The 21,937-nt window shown below is 40.3% G+C and overlaps 1 protein-coding gene across 1 annotated transcript in view; it reads left to right on the top strand.

Annotated features, from left to right (window-relative positions):
- DNAI1 (dynein axonemal intermediate chain 1) overlaps positions 1–21,937 on the top strand; it is a 138,397-nt gene that overhangs the window by 17,361 nt on the left and 99,099 nt on the right. Inside the window, exons 6-12 of the mRNA XM_071425701.1 lie at positions 1,101–1,201; positions 1,996–2,175; positions 3,880–3,939; positions 6,006–6,140; positions 13,366–13,453; positions 14,193–14,310; positions 16,540–16,583. Of these exons, the coding sequence (XP_071281802.1) occupies positions 1,101–1,201; positions 1,996–2,175; positions 3,880–3,939; positions 6,006–6,140; positions 13,366–13,453; positions 14,193–14,310; positions 16,540–16,583 (726 nt within the window). The remainder of the gene's footprint in view (positions 1–1,100; positions 1,202–1,995; positions 2,176–3,879; positions 3,940–6,005; positions 6,141–13,365; positions 13,454–14,192; positions 14,311–16,539; positions 16,584–21,937) is intronic.

Raw genomic sequence — 21,937 nt, 5'->3', positions numbered from 1 at the left:
TCTAAACTACCTAGCCTATTTTGAAAGTTTCAGACATGATTTAAAGTATTAAAGCAGAAATGTTTGGAATCTGGGTGATTTTTCAGGAAACTATCACATGCATGACCAATTCTTCAATTCTCACCAAGACATATACTTTCAGACAATGTGATATACAAAACCCTGAACTACTTGGACCTTTGATCTGAGCTACTATCAACACTCTTAGTGTTCAGACAAAAAGATGCGTTAACCAGATACTGAAAGCTCTGTTGTTAGTAAAGAGTTCTAGGTTTGAATTTTCAGCAGGGAATGATGTACTGGCTAGTGATTTTGTTGTATTTCTGCTGTTTGTGATGGGAGAATTTCTGTCACAATGAGTGTTCTGTCAAAATGGTAACTGCAGGCACAATGATAACACTGGGTAAACTCCTGAGAATAGTTTTTGCTTGGAGTTTCTGAAGGTCTGTGCCTCCTTTATTTTACACTTAACAAACTATGTATGATGATTTGAAGTAGGGCAAAGTGTTTAATGGGATCTTCAATGCCATGAAATCATGGATTTTTGGCAGTGCTTTTCATAGATTCCAAACCAATTAGTTTCAAGTGGCTCTATGCTAGCATGGCTACACAGTCAAGGCTAAGATTGGAATGTAGATATCCATCGTTGTCAAACAAGACTAGTATATTAATTTTTATCCATATAAATAAGAACAACGATGTTATAACTTCTGTGTGCCTTGAAAACATTCTTAGTAGTTGTACAAACTGCAGAAAATTCTGGATGATAGAAAGGTCTGGTGCTGAAGTGATACCCAGAAACAGAGTTACTCAGATCAGAAGGGTTACAGAAATTTGCTCTGAGTTAAAACATTTATTTTTTTATTCCAGTTAATCCAGGAGTACTGCAGATGAATTCTAGAAATACCCTTGTGACCTTCTGGGGCTTTGAGCAAACAATTGTTCTCCAAAGTGGGGATTTGTTACTGTGTTGTCTAGTGATACAGAATTAGGAAAGGGTACATACGTACATCTATGCTCCAGAAGACAGAGGATCTGTAGAATATTGGATAAGATGTCCTGTTATTCTGGGCTCATTCATTTATCCTTTCTGTCATCAGAAGAGATTCCTGCTGAGGAGGAAAAGGCTCCTGTGGAGGCTGCTGCTGAGCCAACTGAAGAGGCAGAGACTAAAGATGAGGAACCCACAGAAGAAGCTGAGGTAATTCTCTATAGCCAGCTAAGAGCTGTCCATTTTATTTTTAGCATTAGCTTTTAAATTACATTACTATAAAATGGGTTTGCTTCTGTGATTGATTATTTTATGTCTGAGATGTCAGTACTGTAGGTGAGAACTTCCATGTTCTTCTAGGCCGCTGTGGTCCTGCTGCCATTTTTCAGATATAGAAGGTGAACAAGGAGATGATACCAGATATCTGTCTTTATCCAGATATTATATAAAAATAAAGTATAATCTGCTGGGATCTAGAATCTTCCTGGACAGTATGTCCATTGGTGAAAAACAAAAATCTGGAGAGTGATTAAGACTTAACTGAATGAATGAAGTAGTGGCTCGATTTAAAGGCTGATAGGAAAGGAGTAGCCTGTGAATGTCTGTTCTTATCCACATGGTGTCAGAACCCACAGTGTCAGAGTTTCAGGTGAAACTCATTGTCTAGCAAGGAAGTGAAAACACAGGGTAATGGGACTCTAACAAAATCTTGGGGTCCCTGAGTCCATTTTACCAAAGGCAACTGTGCTATATTATCTCTCTCATGTCAGGTATCTCTCTTATGTCAGGTTTTAAAGTAATTTCAGTCCCTGAATGTATATTTTCCCATTCAGATATAATTTCAGAATCTCATTGATCTGAGTGCTGGAAGTCTCCTAATTTGCATCTTAAATATTTAATCTTCAGTTACAGTCTCCTTCACTAGGCAGCAGAAACCAGCAGTCTGAGAAGGAAGGAGATGACTGATTCTCTCAGGGTGAAGTCACTGCTGTTTTTTCTTGCAGGCTAAAGGAGAGGGAGAGGGAGAGGGAGGAGGAGAAGGAGGGGGAGAAGGGGAACAAGAAGCTGAAACAGCTGAGGCAGCAGAGGAAGAGCCTCCTCCCCAAAAACCACCAGAAAGAAAGCTTGCAAACCAGTTCAACTTCATTGAGAGAGGTTCAACTACATACCACTATCCTCTGCGGGTATGTTGCTGTTTCCTTCAGTGACTTGCAGGATCTTTCCTTTGAGAGGGCATGTAGATCACCTGTGTTTGTATCATATCCTGTGATCTATCGATACTATTAGGAAAAAAGGTATAGTGGTTGTACTGTTGTAAAACGTTTGGTGTAGTGACAATGGTGACAGAAAATTTCTTGCCTCATGAACTCTTGAACAGCCTACAAAAAGTTTTGATGCTACTGTAAAACCTTAAGCCTCTACTTGGATATATTTCTCAAGTCTATTTTCTCATCTGAAAATGTACGGAGCAATGTTAGGGTAGCAGCTGAGTACTTGGAATGTGTGAAAGCAATTTCTGTTTGTCACTGTATATTGTATAGTTTTGTACTTTAATTCTTGTTAATGGAGCAGAGATATAATAGATAAGATATAATCTCAAGGACAAATGTGTTTGGGCTTGTATTAAGCATGGGTACTAGAGTAACAAACTTATGTAAGTGTGACAAATCTGTACTTTTTGTACATGGTACATCTCCCTCCCACTCTGCATGCACTTTCCAATAAGTAGAGACCCAAATCCTTATGTTCCTTCCCTAAGCTTTTTGCTGAACCTACAGCCATTCCCTGTGAGCATGTTTTCATGGGGCCTTCTGACTGGCCAATCCTGGTGATGTTGGCTCCTGACAGAGTGCTCAAAAAGGAGTTTCCTACACCAGGTATACAAGTTTCAGAGATAAAATTATTTTGTTTTCCTTGCTACAATTGGAGTGTATATTTCCCCAAAGAGCCTGTCTGTTGTCTTACAGCCATTACACCTAGGGTTAGATGTCTTTACATATGAAGGACTCAGAGAGATATATGAGTTACTGTGCTGCTGGAGACAGATCTCAGGAGAGCTTGTCCAGCAGTGGGGCGCTTGCTATGAAGTTTGAGCTTAGATTCTGCATCTTTCAAAAATCCCAGTGGAAGCTGTGGAATTTCTTATTTCTTTTTCCCAGATCTGAATATTCTCTTCTTCCCAATGATTTTATTGGAAGAAGCTTGTGTGTCTCTGTAGGATTCTGCTTTGAAAGCAGAATATAGACCTTAAATAGCTGCATAATACTTGTATGTGCTGTACTAGATGTGCAGTTTCCACCTCTGAGATGTCTTAATTTCGGAGGTCATTGAAATGCTACAGGCAGCTTCTTAAAATTTTTCTGATACAACAGTTTTTTGAAAGAAGATGCTGTTCTTTTAATGGAACGTTTCACAGAAATATATTGATTTATTTCAGAATGTTGATGTAAGAATGGTAAAAATATTATTTCAGTAGCATCAGATGAATTGACTGTGTTCAATTCTTTTGTTCTGATTGTTGTATCCAACTGGCTTTTTAATATATAGAACAAAACTTCTCAAATTTGGTAGGATGTCATAACTGATACCAGAATTGGTACCAGAACATTTCAAATTATAGAGGTGAAAAAAACCCATTTGAATTCCTAAAAAATTAACTGCTGAAATATTTGAAGTATGTGGGAAAAAATCAAAAGCTCTTGTGAACATTCTATTGGCTCACAACAAAATCTTTTTATAGTTGCACAATCACCAACAATGTTGTACATTGCCCTAGGAGTCATTTGGATATCAAGTTATTCATACAGACTGTTTCCACAACTAGACCGTGGTACTGCAGAGGGCTTCAATGCTGAGATTATGCTTCTTCAAGCTTTTTCTTTTTTCAGGAAAAAGGATTGCAAACTGACCCTGCACCTTTTGAAACTTTCTCAGAAAATGTTAACCAGGTAAATGTATATCTATATCTATCTCCTTTTTATCTTTAAAGTTATTTTAGACTATATTTTGGAAATTGAGGTGTGAGACAGTTAAAACTGAATTATTGTGTTTACATTCCTTGCAGTGGAATGAATTCCTTTACTGTGGCTTTGGTCTCCCATTGACTCTGACAGCAAACTAGTATGACGCTCTCTTCTGCCTTAATGGGTGAACTTGCTCATGGTTTATATTTCTAAGGTTAAATGTCTCAGTTTAGATGCTTTTCACTGGTTTATTTTTTGCCAGCCACCCTGACCTGTCTGCTTTAGACAGTCTTAAGTGAGTGGGAATGAGGAAACCACAGGGTGAGAAGAGTTTTGGATTCAAGAAGAGGTGGGCTGCAGCCTGCAGGGTGCTGGCTCCTCTAGGGATATAGCTCTCTCTTGGAGTATTGTTAGGAATTTGGCATATGCAGCACTTGGGTTTTTACTCTAAGTTTAGCCGTATGCAAAAGCAGGTTTCTAAAGCCTGAAGCTGAACCAAGTGAGAACTACAGCAAAAGGGACTGTTGCAAGAGACTTAACTCTGCTTTATGTAGCAGAAATGTGCCTATCTATTCATGATGAAAGGCTCTGTAGCTTTTTCTGCATCACTTAAAAATGTAAAATAAACTATTTTGGATGAAATTTCACACAAGAAATATGTTGTGTCTTTCAGTGGAAAGGGAATCAGCCAAGTCTGCTGATTAATTCTCAGATATTTGTGAAATGTGATTGTGTTTGTCACAGATATAAACATTGTTTCAAACTAGTGTATCAAACTGGTATTGAAAACACCATTTGGGTACCAGTGAGTAGAGGAACGGGAGAAGACACTGTAACATAATGGCAGCAATTTAAAAAATGCTGGTATAGGAAAATGATAGGAAGGGAGTGGAAGTATCTCTGTCAGGTTAAAAACTGTAATCTATTCTATTCCTGAGCCTGAAATTACAGAGTAATTGGTTTGAGATCTTCCTTCCCTCCAGCTGGAGTTTTCTTCCAATTTTTTCCTTATAGTGAGATGCCCCGAGACTTAGAACACAGATCTTTAAGATAATTAGCCCCTGACTAAGATTTTGCATTAAATGTTTGAAAGCTTAGAGGAAAGGTTTTCCTTTGATTTCTTTTTGTATTGTTGAAATTTTCAGTGGGTCTAAAATAGTGTTTTTATAGAAACTCTTTTTTCCCCTCAGCTCTTTTTCCTTTATGTTCTTCCTTATGTTCACAATCTCATATTCCAAACTTTTCTGTTCTACCCCTTCTCATACTTGTCTCATCTTCTTTGTCCTTTCCCCGATGTTTGGAACATCTTTCCATTTTATTTCTGCAAATTTACAACACAATACAGGTTTTTGTTTTTTTTTTTTTCCTAAAGAGTTCTGCTATCTTTATTTCAATGTTCTAGTCTGTAGTCTATATTTGAATCATACTCCCTATCCTAAGCTAATATGTCAGATTGCCTTTTGTTTTGTCCTGAAAGAAAAATACTGGCCTCAGATACAATACTAGGATTTCAATACTACTGAATAATTCTTAAGAGAAGTTACTTTTGGATTACTCAAGTAAGACATGTGTGGCATGTGGCATAGCAGAAGATGTAAAACTGCTCTCAGTTTCCATTTGATCATATGCTGCAGAGTTGGAGTCCAAATTTAAATTGTGTTAAGCTTCTACGATTTAATTTTCCAACACCACATGAGAAATGTCATAAAGCAAATGTTTAATGCATGTTTCCTGTTAAACAGTGGTGAATTAGCCAAACACAAAGTCCTGCAAAAATAAAGGTACAGACAGAGTCAAATAAGCAAGTAGAGTGTTGGAGGAAAAAAATTATTAAGAATGATGTAATGTTCTTAAAATAAGACATGCTCCATCATTCTTGAAAAATCCTGGACCTTCAGTCTTCACTTTTTGTGTAAGAAGACAGATGTTCAGCTAATTCCAGGAGCAGTTGAACTGTTGTGATGACTATCATATTTTTTGTGTTGGTGTAGTTGGCTGTTCTCAGGAATATGATCAGGTCTTGGTAAATCCTGCCTCTGTCTGTCCCTCAGTGGTTTATCTATGATTCCTATATGGAGGAACTTGAGAGAATGGAAAAGGCAAAAGAGAAAGAAAAAGCAAAACCTGTGGCAGTAAAGAAAGAAGATCAGAAAACTGGAAGAAAGTTATCCGTTGTGGAGCCACCGGTATGTTTCACAATGTGGGGGAAAAGGTTGTTCAAAGTGCTGGTGGGTGCATCTGTAGAGCAAGTCAGGTCAAAGTAAATCATGTTGGCTATGTAGCTTATTGTCTTAGGAGGCAAAAAACACCTTTAGGAAATGCAAAAGTTAGTTTTTGCTAGAAATTGAATTCCCAAAACAGGATTTCTGTTGTGCTGTATAAAACAGGATTTTGATTTTGCATAATCTTATTTTCAAACCAGATTTCCAAGTGAGATATATAGCCCTTGATTTTTGTGCACTGTGTTTGTTTCACATTTTTGATTATTATGTGAGAGATAAAAGAATGAAATAGGTAGAAACACCCTGTGATTTTTCAAAGAGTTGTAAGGGATGATGGTTTTACATACAATGTTTCAATCTGAAAGGCACTGAAATTTATGAATATTTCAAAATACAGCACTGTAGTAAAACACTTCTCACTATTTTTTTAATTTTAATTTTGAATGATTTTATTGAATTACAATTTATACATTTTCTAATTATAGATACCTAAGTGGCATGCTTCTCAGAATATCAGGTGTCCTAACACATGCCATGCCCTGACCTGATGCTGTGACCTTGCTGTGAGAGTGATACTGACTCCTAATCCAGATTCAGGAGTAACCTAGGAGTACCTTGTGGGAACGACAGTTCATTCTATCAAAGTGACAGTATCCCTGTCTTAAAAATATTATCCCACTTCAAACACCAAGTGTACAATGTATAGGACAATATGGCAACCCTGAAAGATCTTCTTCATGTTCCAAAATGTTTTCAAGGAGTTCAGGAAGTTTCTATTATGGTTTAATTGGCTGGTTCTTTCTTCCCCAGTCTAAGGTAAACAATTTAGAAGGCAAACAGAAATAATTTCTTTAATGACTGGAGCAAGATACCCTGAGAATTATAATACAGAATCATGGAAATCAGTTCATAACTTTCTCCTAGAATAGGTGTTGACATATCAACATAAGATAAAGATATAGATAGATAGATAGATAGATAGATAGATAGATAGATAGATAGATAGATAGATAGATATGTGTGTGTGTGTGTGTGTGTGTGTGTGTGTGTGTGTGTGTGTGTGTGTTTAATAAGAGCTGACTCCTGAAACTGGCTTTAGCTCTTTCCTACCATATGGCCAATACAACTGCAGAGGATTTGGCTGGTTTAGCCACAAGGCAGCACTGTGCCAGCATAAACCTTACAGTATAAACAGACCAGGAACATGTTCTGATAGGCTTCTTCCTGTGAATTGTGCCTTGGAAATTCACAGTCCTTTTGAAAACCAGTAAACCTTTCACCTGTGTATGTTTTGGAGAATTAAGCCTCAAGTCAACATTGCAATTACAGGCTTAAAGGGTGGACTGCTAAAAGCTAAATGAAAATAAAGTGAAACCATATTGTAAAGCACCTGCTGCCCACTCTGCTGACAACAGCGGGAAATTGAAATCCAGTCACTCATGCTATCTGTCCCTTTGGTGTTTTGCTTTTCACGCTTAACACATTCCAGGGGACTTGAAGGGAAACCAAAAAGTTGATGCACTGAATAAGTGAAAGGAAATGCTTCTTTATGCAGAGCTAAAGGCACCTCAGACCCAAACTGAGGTCCTCTGTAAGGCTGATCAATCAACCTGAAGTGTATGAAAAACCTGATGAATTCTTCACTCATTAACTGGGAAAAATGCAACCTGAAGAACTCCCAAGGCTCAAATCAGACTTAAACCAGTTAATATGTCTGTTCAGATGTAGGTGTATGGAAATTAAAGGCTGATGGCATCAGAATCTGTATTTCTGGCCTCAAGTCAGCAAATGGAGAAGTAGGATTTGTGGAGCTGCTAACTCACACATTACATATGTTACACTATGCTAATTAAAGCAGGGCTTTTCCAGCTGAGTGCTTTTTAAGGCCAAACTGTGCTTGGTCATTGCTGAAGGGAACTGTGGAACATCAAGCAGGAGACATGGCTGATCTGGATCAAGCTGCAATGGCTAGAAGCCACAATTAATTTCTAACATTGTTTTGGTCAGGCTAAGTATTAGCAAGAAAAAACCAGATAGCTACTGAGATAGCACCAGATTTAACCCAAGGGAAAGAAGAAGATGAAATTGGCTATTACCACAGGTGGGTCTCTCATGGAAGCTGTTGCTATGGTAGGAGGCCATGAAAGAGAAGATCCAAGAACTAGAGCCACAGCTGGAGATGATGGTAGGAGTTAGATGAGGATTTAAAAATGTAGTGAATGAAAAGAGAGAGAAAATAGTACTGGTACTGAATAAGAGGTCAAAGGAGTGCATGACTGGAAAAGCAGAGAAGAAAAGAGGGGAGGGGAAGGAAAGAGAGGAGAACCTTGGCAGTTCTTGACAGAAGTTTCTTGCTGGGGGAAGAGAAGTAAAATGAAGCTAAGCATTGCAGCTTTCTTGCTAGGAAAAGCAAGAAAGACATGGTTTAGCAAAACAGACAATAGAGGCAGCCAACAGGAAAGGAAGGGAGATAACCAAGAATTTCAACAGAAGGGAGGGTGAGAATTTTATAAAGATGTGTGGGGGAATAGAAGTTGGAATAATAGAAAATATTTGACTGGAGGCTGTAATGAGGAACTCCTAGAAATCTCTCCATGTGCCTCTCACTCAAATGGAACTATAGGGGAAAGGGTGTGCTACCTCTAATAGCAGTGATACAACTTTTGGAACTTTTCCTCAGTATTTAATCAAGGCAGTACACATTCCATGGATAACACAGAATACCAAAGTGGAATGATATTAAATTTTCTGAGCTGAAAATATCTGGAAGCAGAGATAACTAGACAGAAGTGTTGTATCTGCCTGTCCTGCTCTTTCTGTTCCTGTACCATCTGTTTATGGCTCTGATTACAGGGAGGATACTCGATCTTAAAAGTCTTTTTCAACCCAAATGATTCTGTGATTCCACAGTTCTGACTCAGAGATGCTTGGTCCGATCCATAACCCTCCTTATGTTCTTGAATGAACTTAGAAATGACAGTATTTGAGGGAGAAGCAAAATGCAAAGAGCTTGATGCAATTAGTGCAGGCTTGCTCCTCTCACCCTTAAATGGCAAGGTATGAAAACACAAGTCTGGCATTAAGGATTTTGAATGTATCTATGCAAAGAGTGGTGGAGCAATGTGATTAGACCATAACAAGGACATGTATGCAAGAGAGGTAAAAACAATACCATCAGTCTGACCTTTACCAGCACACAAGGCAACAGAGTTAATGAGGAGGAAAAAAATACAGAACAGGGATTAAATATGAAATGGAATAAAATAGCACATATTTACTAAAGGCAGGCTGTGTCAAAATAATTTCATCTCTTTCTTTAATGAAAAGCAAGTTGTGTTTTCCTTGAACATGCAAAGTAGAGGAAAGGTAATCTAGCTGGAATTCTGTTTAGCAATAGCATAACTATTGCTATAGTGCCATTAGGCAATTATTAGATAGACCAGATAGGTTGTGAGAGGGACTGGTGGAGTGGAAGACTTCATATTGGAGTATCAAAACAATCTTTGGTAAGGAGCAGGTTTATAGTCTGTAATGACAGAGACAAACAGGAGTGTGTTTCTCCAGCAACTCCATGTTGGTTGGGGAGCTGTAATGTGTCTATGAGAGACAAGTCCACTGTTAGAATTTACCCTGTGATGAATAGTAGAGAAGATATTTATGTTATGTAAGGTGAGCTGATACCTTTTCAGGCAGGGATATGAGATTTTGATCATCACTTTTCAATGATTGTAAAACTACATAGATATGTAAAATATCATAAGAAATCGAAAGCTTGAATTCACAACACTAGAAAATTTTAGCATATTTATCTGTTAATGCAAAGGTAGGTAGGGACTCTGATTTGGATAACAGAGAGAGAAAGAGGGTTACTAAGGAAGAGGAGAGTGTCAACAGAAATACTGATGATGTCAACCAATTAGAAAAATAAAAATTAAAATATAAATTAAATTAATTAAAATAGGAAATCAAAGCAGGAATTTTCTGCAGTGAGAGGTGGTTGATCATTGTCATAAGAAGTCCAAACAAAATTTATATTTAACGGAGAAACATGCATTTCTGAATCATGTGAGGTTCTGTCTCACTTGTTTATCTCATAATAGCATTATACCTGTCTGAGATGTGCCTGGTGAGACAGCCCACAGGGTCACAAATATCACTTGGAAGCTCTTGGATGATGGCTACTATCATTTTTCATGTAACAGGTGAATTTAGAATGCAATTGACTTTCACATTATTGTTCACCTGTTCCTGGTCATCCTGAAGAGTGCAAGAGTTGTTACCGACTCCCCTGTCTTCAATTTTCTGTTTGCAGTTTATCAGAATTAAAAGCAAAGAGTGAAAATGAAGAGATGAGTACACTTATGGAATTAATAATTGCTTGACATGATTTGAGCTGGGGCCCTTTATTTGGGATTTACAGTTGGTGTTTGTATTCAGGTGTTGGCTGGGCAACAATGACAGTAGCCCTGTACTGTGCTTCTTTCTTTGCAAACAAGGGGCTCTTCTAGTCATAGCACATACATTGCTAGAGGTATGAGTGGATATTGCACTGATTTCAGGGTGAGGTTTGCCTCCTGGATATGCAGTTACACACCAGTAGAAGCTTTTTTTCATGCTTCAGTTTATGGGAGTCACACATTGCAACTGGCCAGCGGCTGAGAGGCAAGTATGAGGCAGTTATGATAAGGAATTACAGAGCAAGACCCAGACATTTTTTTCTGAAGTATTAGCCCATTATCCATTTTACATATGATTCAATTAACATTATTGCTGTTCTAAAAATAAGTTATGCACAGAAATAAACAAAGCAAACCTGGTATCCTATGAGCTCTCCTTGCATTTGGCTAGTTAGCTCAGAATTGGCCTAAGGTGGAAAAGTGTGTTTCAAAAAGAATTTTTTTTTAAAGAAGGAGAAATTAGGCCTAGGACTTCCTCTGAAGATTTATTTCAGCAGCATACAGAATAAATAAAATCTGAAACAGGACAGGATACAAAGAGAAAATAACTTACTCTTATCCACTTATAATGTCAAAAATGTAGTCATAGATGTGTTGTTAACAGGATAGCTACCTGACAGAAAAGCTGACTTAAAACTTTTTGGATTCATGAGTTTCCTGAGAGTTTCATGAGAGTTTCCTGCTTTGCAGAAAAAAAAACCAGTTGAATAATATATTGTTTCTGCATTTACAAGGTTGTTTTGTTTTTTGTTTTATTTCTTTTTAATTTTTAGTCTGCTTTCCGCTGACACTCCCCAAAAATAAAATTTGTGGAATCATAATAAATTAATAGAATTATTTGGGGTTGGAAGGGACTTTAAAGATCATCTCATTCTGAGCACTGTACCACTGTCAGGAACACCTTCCTCTAGACCAGGTTGCACAAAGCCCTGTCCAATCTGGCCTTGAACACTTCCAGGGCTGGGACATCCACAGCTTCTCTGGACAACCTGTGCCAGTGCCTCAACACACTCACAGTAGAGATTTTTTTCCTAATATTTGATCCAAATCTACCCTCTTTCATTTTAAAACAGGTGTTCCTCACCCTGTCACTATACTTCCTGATGAATAGTCCTTCCCTGTATTTTCTGTAGGTTCTTTTTAGGGACTGGAAGGTACTTTAGGGTCTCCCCAGAGCCTTCTCTTCTCCAGGCTGAACAACACCAATTCTCTCAGCCCATCTCCATAGAAGTGGGGCTCCAGGCCCTGATCAAATTCATGGCCTCTTCTGGACTCACTCCAGCAGTTCCATGTCATTCCTGTGCTGGGAACCCAGAGCTGGATGCTCCAGGTGGGTCTCACCAGAGTGGAGCTGAGGGGAAGAATCTCCTGCCTTGATCTGCTGCCTTTCTCTGAACTTGGTTTCAAGTTCTACTTAATTTTTTTCTAGGAAAAGAGGACTGCACACATTACTGGAGGTGTAAGCAAACCATGGATTTATAAAAAATGTAACAGTTTATAGAATTCTTTTTTCTCTTTTGTCCTCTCATCTCTGTGTATCCCTATTAATTTTGTGCTGTTTGAATGAGACTCAATCTCCCTTGAGTCTCTGTAGAGCCCAGGAAAGAAGCAGAGGGACAGGCAAAATCTGAAGTCACGTTCCTGGTTCTGACTGTGACTGTGTGGTGTAGTTTGGCCAACCCATTTCACTTTTTCTTTTCATATTCAGGGCACTCTCTGAGCTGTGTCAAGGATGGCATGTTTCTTCCCAATGTTGTCACTATGAAGGAAATCTTACTGTTCTGGCTGCCATCACTTCATAGCAGGGGCTTGAAGATTAAAGGCTTTGAAACTCTGGTGGGGCTTTGGGGCAGCAGTAGTGGATGGGGATTCAGGTACTTGGAGCAGCAAGCTCTCAGAGCACTTTGTATATGCCTTGGCATTGCACAGAGCTGTGATGACTTAGTTATATAGTTCAGCACTGTGGACTTCCAAGCTTTGTCCTTCCCACTGCTAGCACCCAGGCTTCTTGTCCTTGTTTTTAGTTAGTCCAGTTTGGATTTCACTAGTGGTCACACATACACACAGAGTATAGAGAGCACACTCACAAAAAATAGTTGAGAATGGAGTTCAGTAAGGTATGCTGATCAGCCAGAGGGCTCTATGAGATAAGCATATGAACCACCCACCTACTGACAGACAAACAGCCCCTGCTGGGCTCTCTTTTCTCTACTTGTCCATGGATGTGTGAATGGATCAGGTTGGAATCACCCTATGATTGACTGAAGGACTCCTAAATCCTGTGACATTTCCTTAATGCATGAGACCTTAGAGCTCTCCAGGTAGAGATGAGAGAGTGCTCATGCATGGCCAAACCCCTCTGATTTCATCGCCAAATCTGATGAACTGTTACACAGTGAGATGGGGTAGGAATCATCTGTGTCCTTTTAGGTCATCCTGTCAGGAGTTACATTGAAAGACAAGACTCTTATCTACCTTTAGAGGTAATTACCTGTATTGAGCTAAATCAGGAACAAACACTGAAGTTACTGCAGCTCAGCTGTGGATGGTATCTTGCTAAATTTATAATAAAGCAATTACATTTTTTCAAGTGCTTGTATCATTAGGTTATTGTATGACATATTTCAAATTAATCTGTATTCAAGATCAAAGGATTCAGGTTTTTCAGTCACATGAGGTCTGAGGCACCTGTAAACAGACAGGAAATATGTTTTCCTTTCTTTTCTCTTCAGCACATCGATTCTCTAAGCATGGTTGCAAAGGCTGCTAAAATAGCGGAACGGATGGTGAACCTGAACACATATGATGACATTGCACAAGGTATGGCCCACTGAGAGGTGCTTCTAACTCAAGTCTCAAGTGTCAGTCCTGCAGACAAGTACCTACAGCCACAGCAAGGACCGGACAGGACAGAACAGAGTAGAAAAACAGAAGTAAAACGAGCAGGTCTAGGAACCTGCTGACTCACACAAGGCAAATAGCACATCAGACCATGGGCAAGCAAAGACCATGGCACATTAGCCCTGCTCTGAGCTGGCTGGGGACAGCAGGTCTGGTGAGCACTGCCCTCCCTGCAGCACTTCCCTCCCTCAGCAGGTACTTCACTCCTGGATGCAGGTGCTATGACAGCAGCCACAGCAGAGCTGATCCCTGCTCACATACCAGCCATGGCAATGTGCTCAGTCTTGATGTCATTTTACAAAAGTAATTTTGCTGCATCCGCTCAGCTTCCTCCTGAAGAGCCATGCCCAGCTCTGGGAGTGGCCTGAGGTCACACCTTGCTCAGAGCTTCTATTTTCTTGTTAATTTTTGTCTGCTGATTATCAGTTTGATTTTTATTTTTCCTATGTGTGAGAGGGCTTGTTAAAATGCCTTTAAAGGGCTGAGTTGCTGGTTTGGAGTCAGGACTTAAGAACTGAGACAGATTTTACACTGACAATTTGGTTGTGCAGAGGCTGTGAGGATAACAGATTGTCTTTTAAAGCTTCCCTGACATTGAACTGTGCTGATTTATTTCTGATTTATGTACTGGGACCTTTCCTTGATTTTTTTTGTTTAGATTTTAAATATTTTGAGGATGCATCAGATGAATACAGAGGCCAGAAAGGAACCCTCCTCCCACTCTGGAAGTTCCAGTATCAAAAAACCAAGAAACTTGCAGTTACTGCCCTCTCCTGGTAAGTCTCTTCATTCCAAACTTAATCTCGACTGTTGCACTGGGGAGTGGAGTGGAATGGAATGTAAAGGGATCTTATGAGGCAGGGCTGATTTCTCTGGGAACATGGGTTTGATTTGTTACAGTCAGCTACTTGGGCAGCACTGAAACATGCCCGGTGCTTCTGGTTGCAGAGAAGATTGTGTAAGGCTGAATGTGACTGGCTTGTGCCCTTCAGCAGAAACTGAAGGCAGAGGAGACTCTGTGCATCATTGGGGAAAAGTGAGCATGGTTGACAGGGCAAAGAAAAGTCCTTTCTTGGAAAAGCTGGGATAGATGTGTCATATCTTTGAACAGTATGCTGTAGGAATCCGCCCTGCATAGGACAGCCCCAAAAATCCAGCTATGTACTTGAGTGCTGACCAAACACTTCTTGAGCTCTGTCAGACTTGGTGCTGTGACCACTTCCGTGGGGAGCCTGTTCTTGTGCCCATCCACCCTCTGGGTGAAGAACCTTTTTATAAGATTGAATGTAGCTCTCTCCTGATGCAGTTTTTGATGCCATTCCCTTGGCTTCTGTCACTGCTCATCATGGAGAAGAGATCAGTGTCTGCCCCTCCTCCTCACAATGACATTTTGAGTGCAGTGAGGTCTCCCCTCAGTCTCGGGTTCTCCAGGCTGAGCAGACCAAGTGACCTGAGCCACACCCCAAGCAAGGGCTTCCCCTCCAGACAAGACAGGTATTTTTGTACTGGGATCTTGCACAGTTCACTGCAGTAGGCATTTGCCCTGCAGTCCACTTTCACATATTTTGATCAATCCAAAAATGATCACTGATACTTGCAAATCTACTCTCTTTTGTTCTGTGATATTATTGCTATGGTTATTACTGTGAAAAAAACCCCACTTATCACCAGCACAAATGAGTCCTTTCACTTTTTAACACGCCTGATGCTCCTCAGAACTGGCTTGGTTCATGCACTGAGCATGAGACATACCTAGTCAGACCCTGCCCTGTGCTCCCCTGCAGTTAGGCCTCTTCTTACTTGTTTGTGTGAGCATGTTTGTGCCTTGATAAGGAGAATCTGTGGAGAGACAGAGCAGGATTGCCATCTTCTGCCTTTCAAGCCACTGTGGTATTATGTAAGAGAGTATCACGCATGCAGTTGTGTGAGAATTACGGATAACAGTAAAAATGGGAAGCAAAATTGGGAGAAAAGGCATCTTTAATAGGTAGTTTATACTGCTATTAAATTTGCCTCCAGAAAATGATAAGAGAAAGATGACTCTGAAATTGGAAAAATTACTCCAAATTGCTTTATGGAATAAGCTTTTCTAATTCAATTTTTATTCTCTCATTTTTAGCTGTGATGATGCATTTAGTGAAAAGAACAAGAGCATTAGGATGCCTAGGTACTAGCCCAAATGAAAAAGGAGAAATTAAAAGAGAAGTGGGTTTATTTTATCAATTCACAGTAGCAATTCAGAGAAAATACTCATAGATAATTTCCACATATGTTCATTTCATGGAATTGTTCCCCACTGGTTGTGCTGTGTGAGCTCAGGGATAAACAACAGTACTGATCTTTGTCCCATGGAAATCCTACCTGCAGCAATCTACCACCCACAGCAGAGGTTGTAGAGAGAGTTGATGTTTTTCAAGTAAAGGGACTTTTGAAGACATAGTAGATGGCTAATTGCTCATTGCCAGTATTTACCACAGGAAATACGATGTTCACCAGCTGGGTCAGAAGGGAATTTCCCTTCCTGATTTGTGGTTGTGATCATGAATTTATGAACTGATAGCTGTCTCTGGAAGCATCTTTCATAATTTAATAACAGGCAGGGAAAGTGAGTTTATTGATTTAGAAATCCTTTAATTCTTTCCACTGAAAGATGGAAACCTATATATTCCTGCCTTTTTGCTTTCCTCAAAGATCTAATTTTTAAAAGTAAACTTCCTGCGATTATGAAATGGATAGGCCAAGAAATGCTGGAGATTGACGTGTCTGTCTTTTTATCCTTTTCATCTACTGTTTTGATCTTCTAACATTCTGCTTTTTTGTGCATCATGAGTTTGGATGAGTTACTCACAAACTTTATTGGTGCATATGGTCAAAGGGCAGAACCCTCAGACTGAGTGGAGTCCTGTGAGAATGAACTCTGAAGTTAATGTGTGAAACACTGTGTATTGCTGTGGAACTACATGGTTAATAATAAATGCCATCTTATATATGTTTTCTCATTACAGGAATCCAAAGTACAAGGACCTATTTGCAGTGGGGTATGGTTCTTGTAAGTATTAAATGCAAAAGAATCACTGAGAGATTTAAAATATTTAACAAGTGCTCTGAGATCAATTCAGACAATCCTCTGAGGCATGGATTGCATCTCATAGCAAGAACTCAATTTCATAGCAATAAATTGAGATTTGACTCAATACAGGGATTAGGCCTTTCCATTCCATGACATGAACATTCAGAAATACATAGGCATAGACAGCAATTACTGTAGGACTATACCAAATTTAAAACAGGATAATGTGATACATAATGGAATTGCTGAACTATTCTTTTTTCCTTTGTGGTCTGGAGAACAGAAATATACATGATTTCAAAAGAGTTTAGATAGATTCATGGAGGACCAGTTTGATGTTGGAGGGATAAATCACCTGATTCAGTAAGTTGATAGCTGTGAGTTGCAGGGAGCTGAGTACATACAAGGGGACAGACCTGTATTTGCTGACCTTCTCAATTTAAACAATTGCTACATGTTGGTGTAAGATACTTGACTAGATTAGCAACAGGAACCGTTGGTATCATCCCAAATATGTCTTTATTCTTATGTCTTTTTCTGTGCTCTGACAATGGAACCAGGTGGGTTGTCTTCATTTATACTGGTAAGGACTGTGCTCTGCTTGCAATATTGTAAAATTTCATTTTCCTTTTAAATTTACATTTTTCTTTTGACTTTCACTCCATCTGAGTCTGGAAATGTTCTTGTTAGTTTGCCAAGATGCTTAAATTGGCCTGACACTCTTTTTAATTCAGCAGGCAGCAGCTATTCTGAAAAGCAGATTAAAATCAGCTTTTGGAAAAAAAAGCATGGTGTGAAGTGCTCAGGATGTCCTTGCCTTGTACAGCACAGCAAAATCTTATTGTTCTTAAATCTCTGTGCTGAGAGAGTGCAGGAATTTAGCAATGCCTTCCCACTGCCCTGCCAGCCAGGTGGCAGAGGAGGGATACAAGCTCAAAGAAGGTCATCTCCCTGTTTAACCTCTTCCATAACCTGTTCATTTAATTGGTTTAATTTCATACACTTTGTACACTAGGCAAGACCAGTATGCTTTCTGGGTTGTGCAAAAGTGTTAGTTGGTTCTACCAGGGCCCACTGTGCCAAAGGCAATACAGAGATGTGAAGGGAGGGAGACTCTAACTCAGTGGTTTGCCATGTAGGTGACAAGAGAGCCAGAAATCTTCTTACCCCATTTTTATAGAGGACAGAGGGCATAGCTTGTCTCTACCTGCTGAAGGCAACTAACAGCTGAGTTTCTGCTCTCGACTCCCCCTTTAGTCAGCATGGAGAGGTCAGCACATCCAGAGGCCATCCATCCTGATGCTCAAGGGAGGAGCTAAGTGGCTCTCTGGAAGGAGTGATCCCTCCTGACGAGTGAGCTGAGGCAGAGCACCTAGCTGGATTCATCTCACCACTTTAGTTGTCTCTTAAACGACTAAAGTGAGGTGAGATAAATCCAGCCCAGAGGAAATGATCCTATAGTCATACAACGACTGGGATATCTTTGGGTCTGCTGTGGCCATAATTACATCAACAGTCTTCTGAGCAGCAGGCATTTGGGAGCGCTGCCAAAATACAAGTAACACATTTGTCCTGCTGCCTAAAATGTACTTTTTGAAACTAAAGATCCCTTGTTTACTATGGGATCTTTAGTTTCAAAAAGTACTCCAGAGTGGTGAGTGCTTTCTTTACAGAGAGGGCCCTATCCTCTCCCTTGCTTTTGTACCCTATTTCTGCAGTCTTCTCCAGTGATTTATTTGGATGGGGTTTCTGATGCTAACGGTGTTTCTTTGGCATGAGACAGGCTCTTCTGAACAAGGAAATATTGTCATCGTAATTTGCAATTCAGAGTTTATGCTGCCTGGCTGGAACTAATTTTTATTCCGGTGAGGAGGTGCTGTCTTTCTGTTTTTATTTTTGTATAAATGGGATTGCTGGGTTTCTGGGTACCCTGACAGCTTGCAGTGCAGGGTTCAGAGCCACTAGTGGGTGTTGGGCTTGTGTTCTGCCTTTCTGATGGGAACACTACGAATACAAGCTCAGGTCTTTGCCATCACCTCAGTTCATGTTCCAAAAGCAATTGTGCCTCTGACAGGCTTTAGAGGTGGCTTTTTATGTGCAGCTCCAACTGTCAGCACATGAGCTGAGTAGGGAAAAACATTTTCTCCATGGCCAATGTATTTTATCCCACAGTTTCTTTGGATTTAAGGGACGTAACTTTCCACTCAAGGATGTTTGAAGAGTACAGACTCAAATACCACTGGCAACCTGAGGTATTTGGCAAAGATGTCTACTCAGTTCTTCTCAGTCTGAAGTAGGGCTTTATGTAGGCAGAAGAAAAGCACATAAAGATACATATACTGTTCTAACTTTCTAGTGTAAAATCAGCATAAGCAGTGCTGGCACAGGGTCTCTGCACTGATGTGACTGCATCCAAAGTAAGAGTTGCTGCAACTTTGTGATCAAACTAAATTGGTGTCAAATCCAGACCAGAGCTTTCATGGAGGTGAGCTGTCTCTTAGTAGATGTCCTGAGGCTCCCTAAAGCTGAAGAGTAATCGTGGAACACAGAAGATGGAGCAGCTCTGGTTGCACTCTCCTAAAACATAGAGACAGGTAAATACAGGGAGGTAGGGCAGTCTTGTATTTTCCCATTTCTCAAATGAACTGCCCAATGACCATGGATATTATTTTATTTACTGCCTTGCACTGAGTGAGGCTGATGAATGGTTGGTCACTGCAATAAGGGTATTCCCAAATAGGACATACTTAGGATGCTTCAGAAGAAATAGCGAGAGGAGAAAATGAATCAAGTGGCTTTTACAGCAAGGTACTGCCTCTTCCTGTTTGCCTCTCTCCTTTATAGCCATTTTCAGAATCAGGCACTTTAATTAGAGATTAGAATCAAGAAAATGAAAAGTAAAACTGGTGCACTCACAGAGGGAAAAGTCATTCTGCAGGGACTGAGAGGAGATATGCATAGAGATATGCTATTTGCCTCCTCTTTTTCTTCACGATGCCTCATTTCCCTCTATCTAGAAAACAAATAGTGGAAAAAAAAATAGGAGTGAATTCCCAATCCACTACTCACTCAAAAGATTGAATAAAAACAAAAATGAGCTTCATGTTACACCACTTAGGTTTCTACACAGCCTGTTTCAAGCCCCAGAGATTTATTCTAGGCCAAATATTTTGTTCTCTAGCAAAATATCTTTCAGCCAAATACAAATTTGAGGGACACAAGTAAGGTGTCATAGAATCATAGTGTGGTTTGGATTGGAAGGAACATTAAAGATTGTTCAATTCAAATCCCCCTGCCACTGGCAGAAATCCCACTCACTAGATCATGTTGCTTAGGATATCAAACCAGTCCTTGAACACTTCCAGGGATGGGACATCCACAGCTTCCCTGGACAACCTGTTCCAGCCTGTCCCTGTCTCACCTTCTTCATAGTAAAGAATTTATTCCCAATATCAAATCTAAACTCTCAGTTTAAGGAGGTTATCCCTTGTTCTGTCACTATCTGCCTATGTAAAAAGGTATCTCCATCTCTTTTATAAGCCTGCTTTAAGTACTGGAGGGCCACAGTGAGATTTTCCCAGAGCCTTCTTTTCTCCAGGTTGAGCAACCCCAACTCTCTCAGCCTGTCTTCATAGTGGGGGTGCTCCAGCCCTCTGATCATGCCTGTGATCTCCTCTGAACTCACTCCAACAGGTCCATGTCTTCCTTGGCCTCCAGAGTTGATCATCAGGCAGTGTAAAATGGGATGGAAAGTGCTAAACATTGAGGAGACAAGGGCTGAAGAGATTATTGTGATGATGATGGCTAAGCCTTGGCTCCCTTACCCAAATTCTTGAGTATCAGGATTGAGAGCTCTTGCACCCTAAGAAAAATGTATCTACATGTCTCCCAGCTCTTATTCACTCCTTGATCTCTGAGAGTCTTTTCCCAAAGGGTGGCACATGCTAATGCTTTAAACAGCCAAGATTTAGGCTCTGGCAGTGAGATACTTTTTAATCCAGTTAGTGTATGCTCTGCTGATTCAATGCCATATAAGTTAAAATCAAATCTTATTATATACTTAACTGGATGCTGAATGATTGCATTCATACTTTTGCTAGTACAGTTATCCTGTCAGTCATCCTGACAAGAGGGATGGTAGTTTTGACAAGACATTTACCCTCTCCTTAGGTCTAGGGATCCAGATAATAGGTGAGATAATTCAGCAGGATTGGAGTCTTACACTGAAAGAAGCCCACTGCATACAAATAAGGTCTGTGATCATTAATTAATGTTAACTACTTGTTAGCTGTTCCTGAAATATAGATAAATCCTTCAAGTTTTCAAGGAGATCTCAGTCAAATTATGGAAATAAAAATTGAGAACCACAGAATCATAAAATGTCCTGAAACAGAAGGGACCCACAAGGATCATGGCAGCCCAACTCATGTCTACACAGGATGATCCCCAAGAACACCACCATGTGCTTGTGAGTGTTTCCAAACCCTTCTTGAACTCTGTCAGGCTTGGTGCTGTGACCTATTCCAGTGCCCAGCCACTCTCTGGGGGAAGAACCTTTTGCTGATATCCAACCTAAACCTCCCTGGCACAACTTCAGGCCATTCTCTCAGGTCCTGTCACTGGTCACAGAGCAGAGATCAGTGCCTGTCCCTCCTCTCCCCCCATGAGGAAGTTGTAACTACAATGAGGTCTGCCCTCAGTCTCCTCCAGGCTGAGCAGACCAGGTGACCTCAGCCCCTCCTCACTTGGCTTCCTCTCAAGGCCCTTCATCATCCTTGTTGCCCTCCTTTGGATGCTCTCTGGTAGCTTTATATCCTTCTTTTATTGTGGCACCCAAAACTGCACCCAGAGCAGAGCAGGACAATTTGCTCCCTTGCCCAGCTGGCCCGATGTCCCCAGGACAGGGATGTCCCTTCTGGCTGCCAGGGCACTGCTGACTCATGCTCAGCTTCTCATCAGCCAGGATCCCCAGGGTCCCTTTCCCTGGCACTGCTTTCCACCTCTCATTGTCCTGTCTGTCTGTACAACCAGGGTTGCCCCATCCCAGTAACAGAATCCATCACTTGTCTCTGTTAAACTTCATACAGTTGCTGATTGCACATTTCTCTAATATGTCAAGGTCTCTCAGCACAGCCTCTCTGCCTTTGAGGGAAACATCAGCTCCTTCCAATTTAGTATCATGGACAAACTTGCTTAACAGTCCTTTGAGACCTATGTATAAGTTGTTTGTGCAGATGCTGAAGAGCACTGGGCCCAAGATGAAGAACCCCACCACAGACCAGCTGTCAGCCTGAGGTAATCCCATTTACCATAACCCTTTGTGTTCTATGCAT

This window comes from Agelaius tricolor, unplaced genomic scaffold (assembly GCF_023055355.1).
Source record: "Agelaius tricolor isolate 1412-34295 unplaced genomic scaffold, bAgeTri1.0.p SCAF_4, whole genome shotgun sequence".
Classification (NCBI taxonomy): Eukaryota; Metazoa; Chordata; class Aves; order Passeriformes; family Icteridae; genus Agelaius; species Agelaius tricolor.
This window is presented reverse-complemented; position numbering and strand designations above follow the sequence as displayed.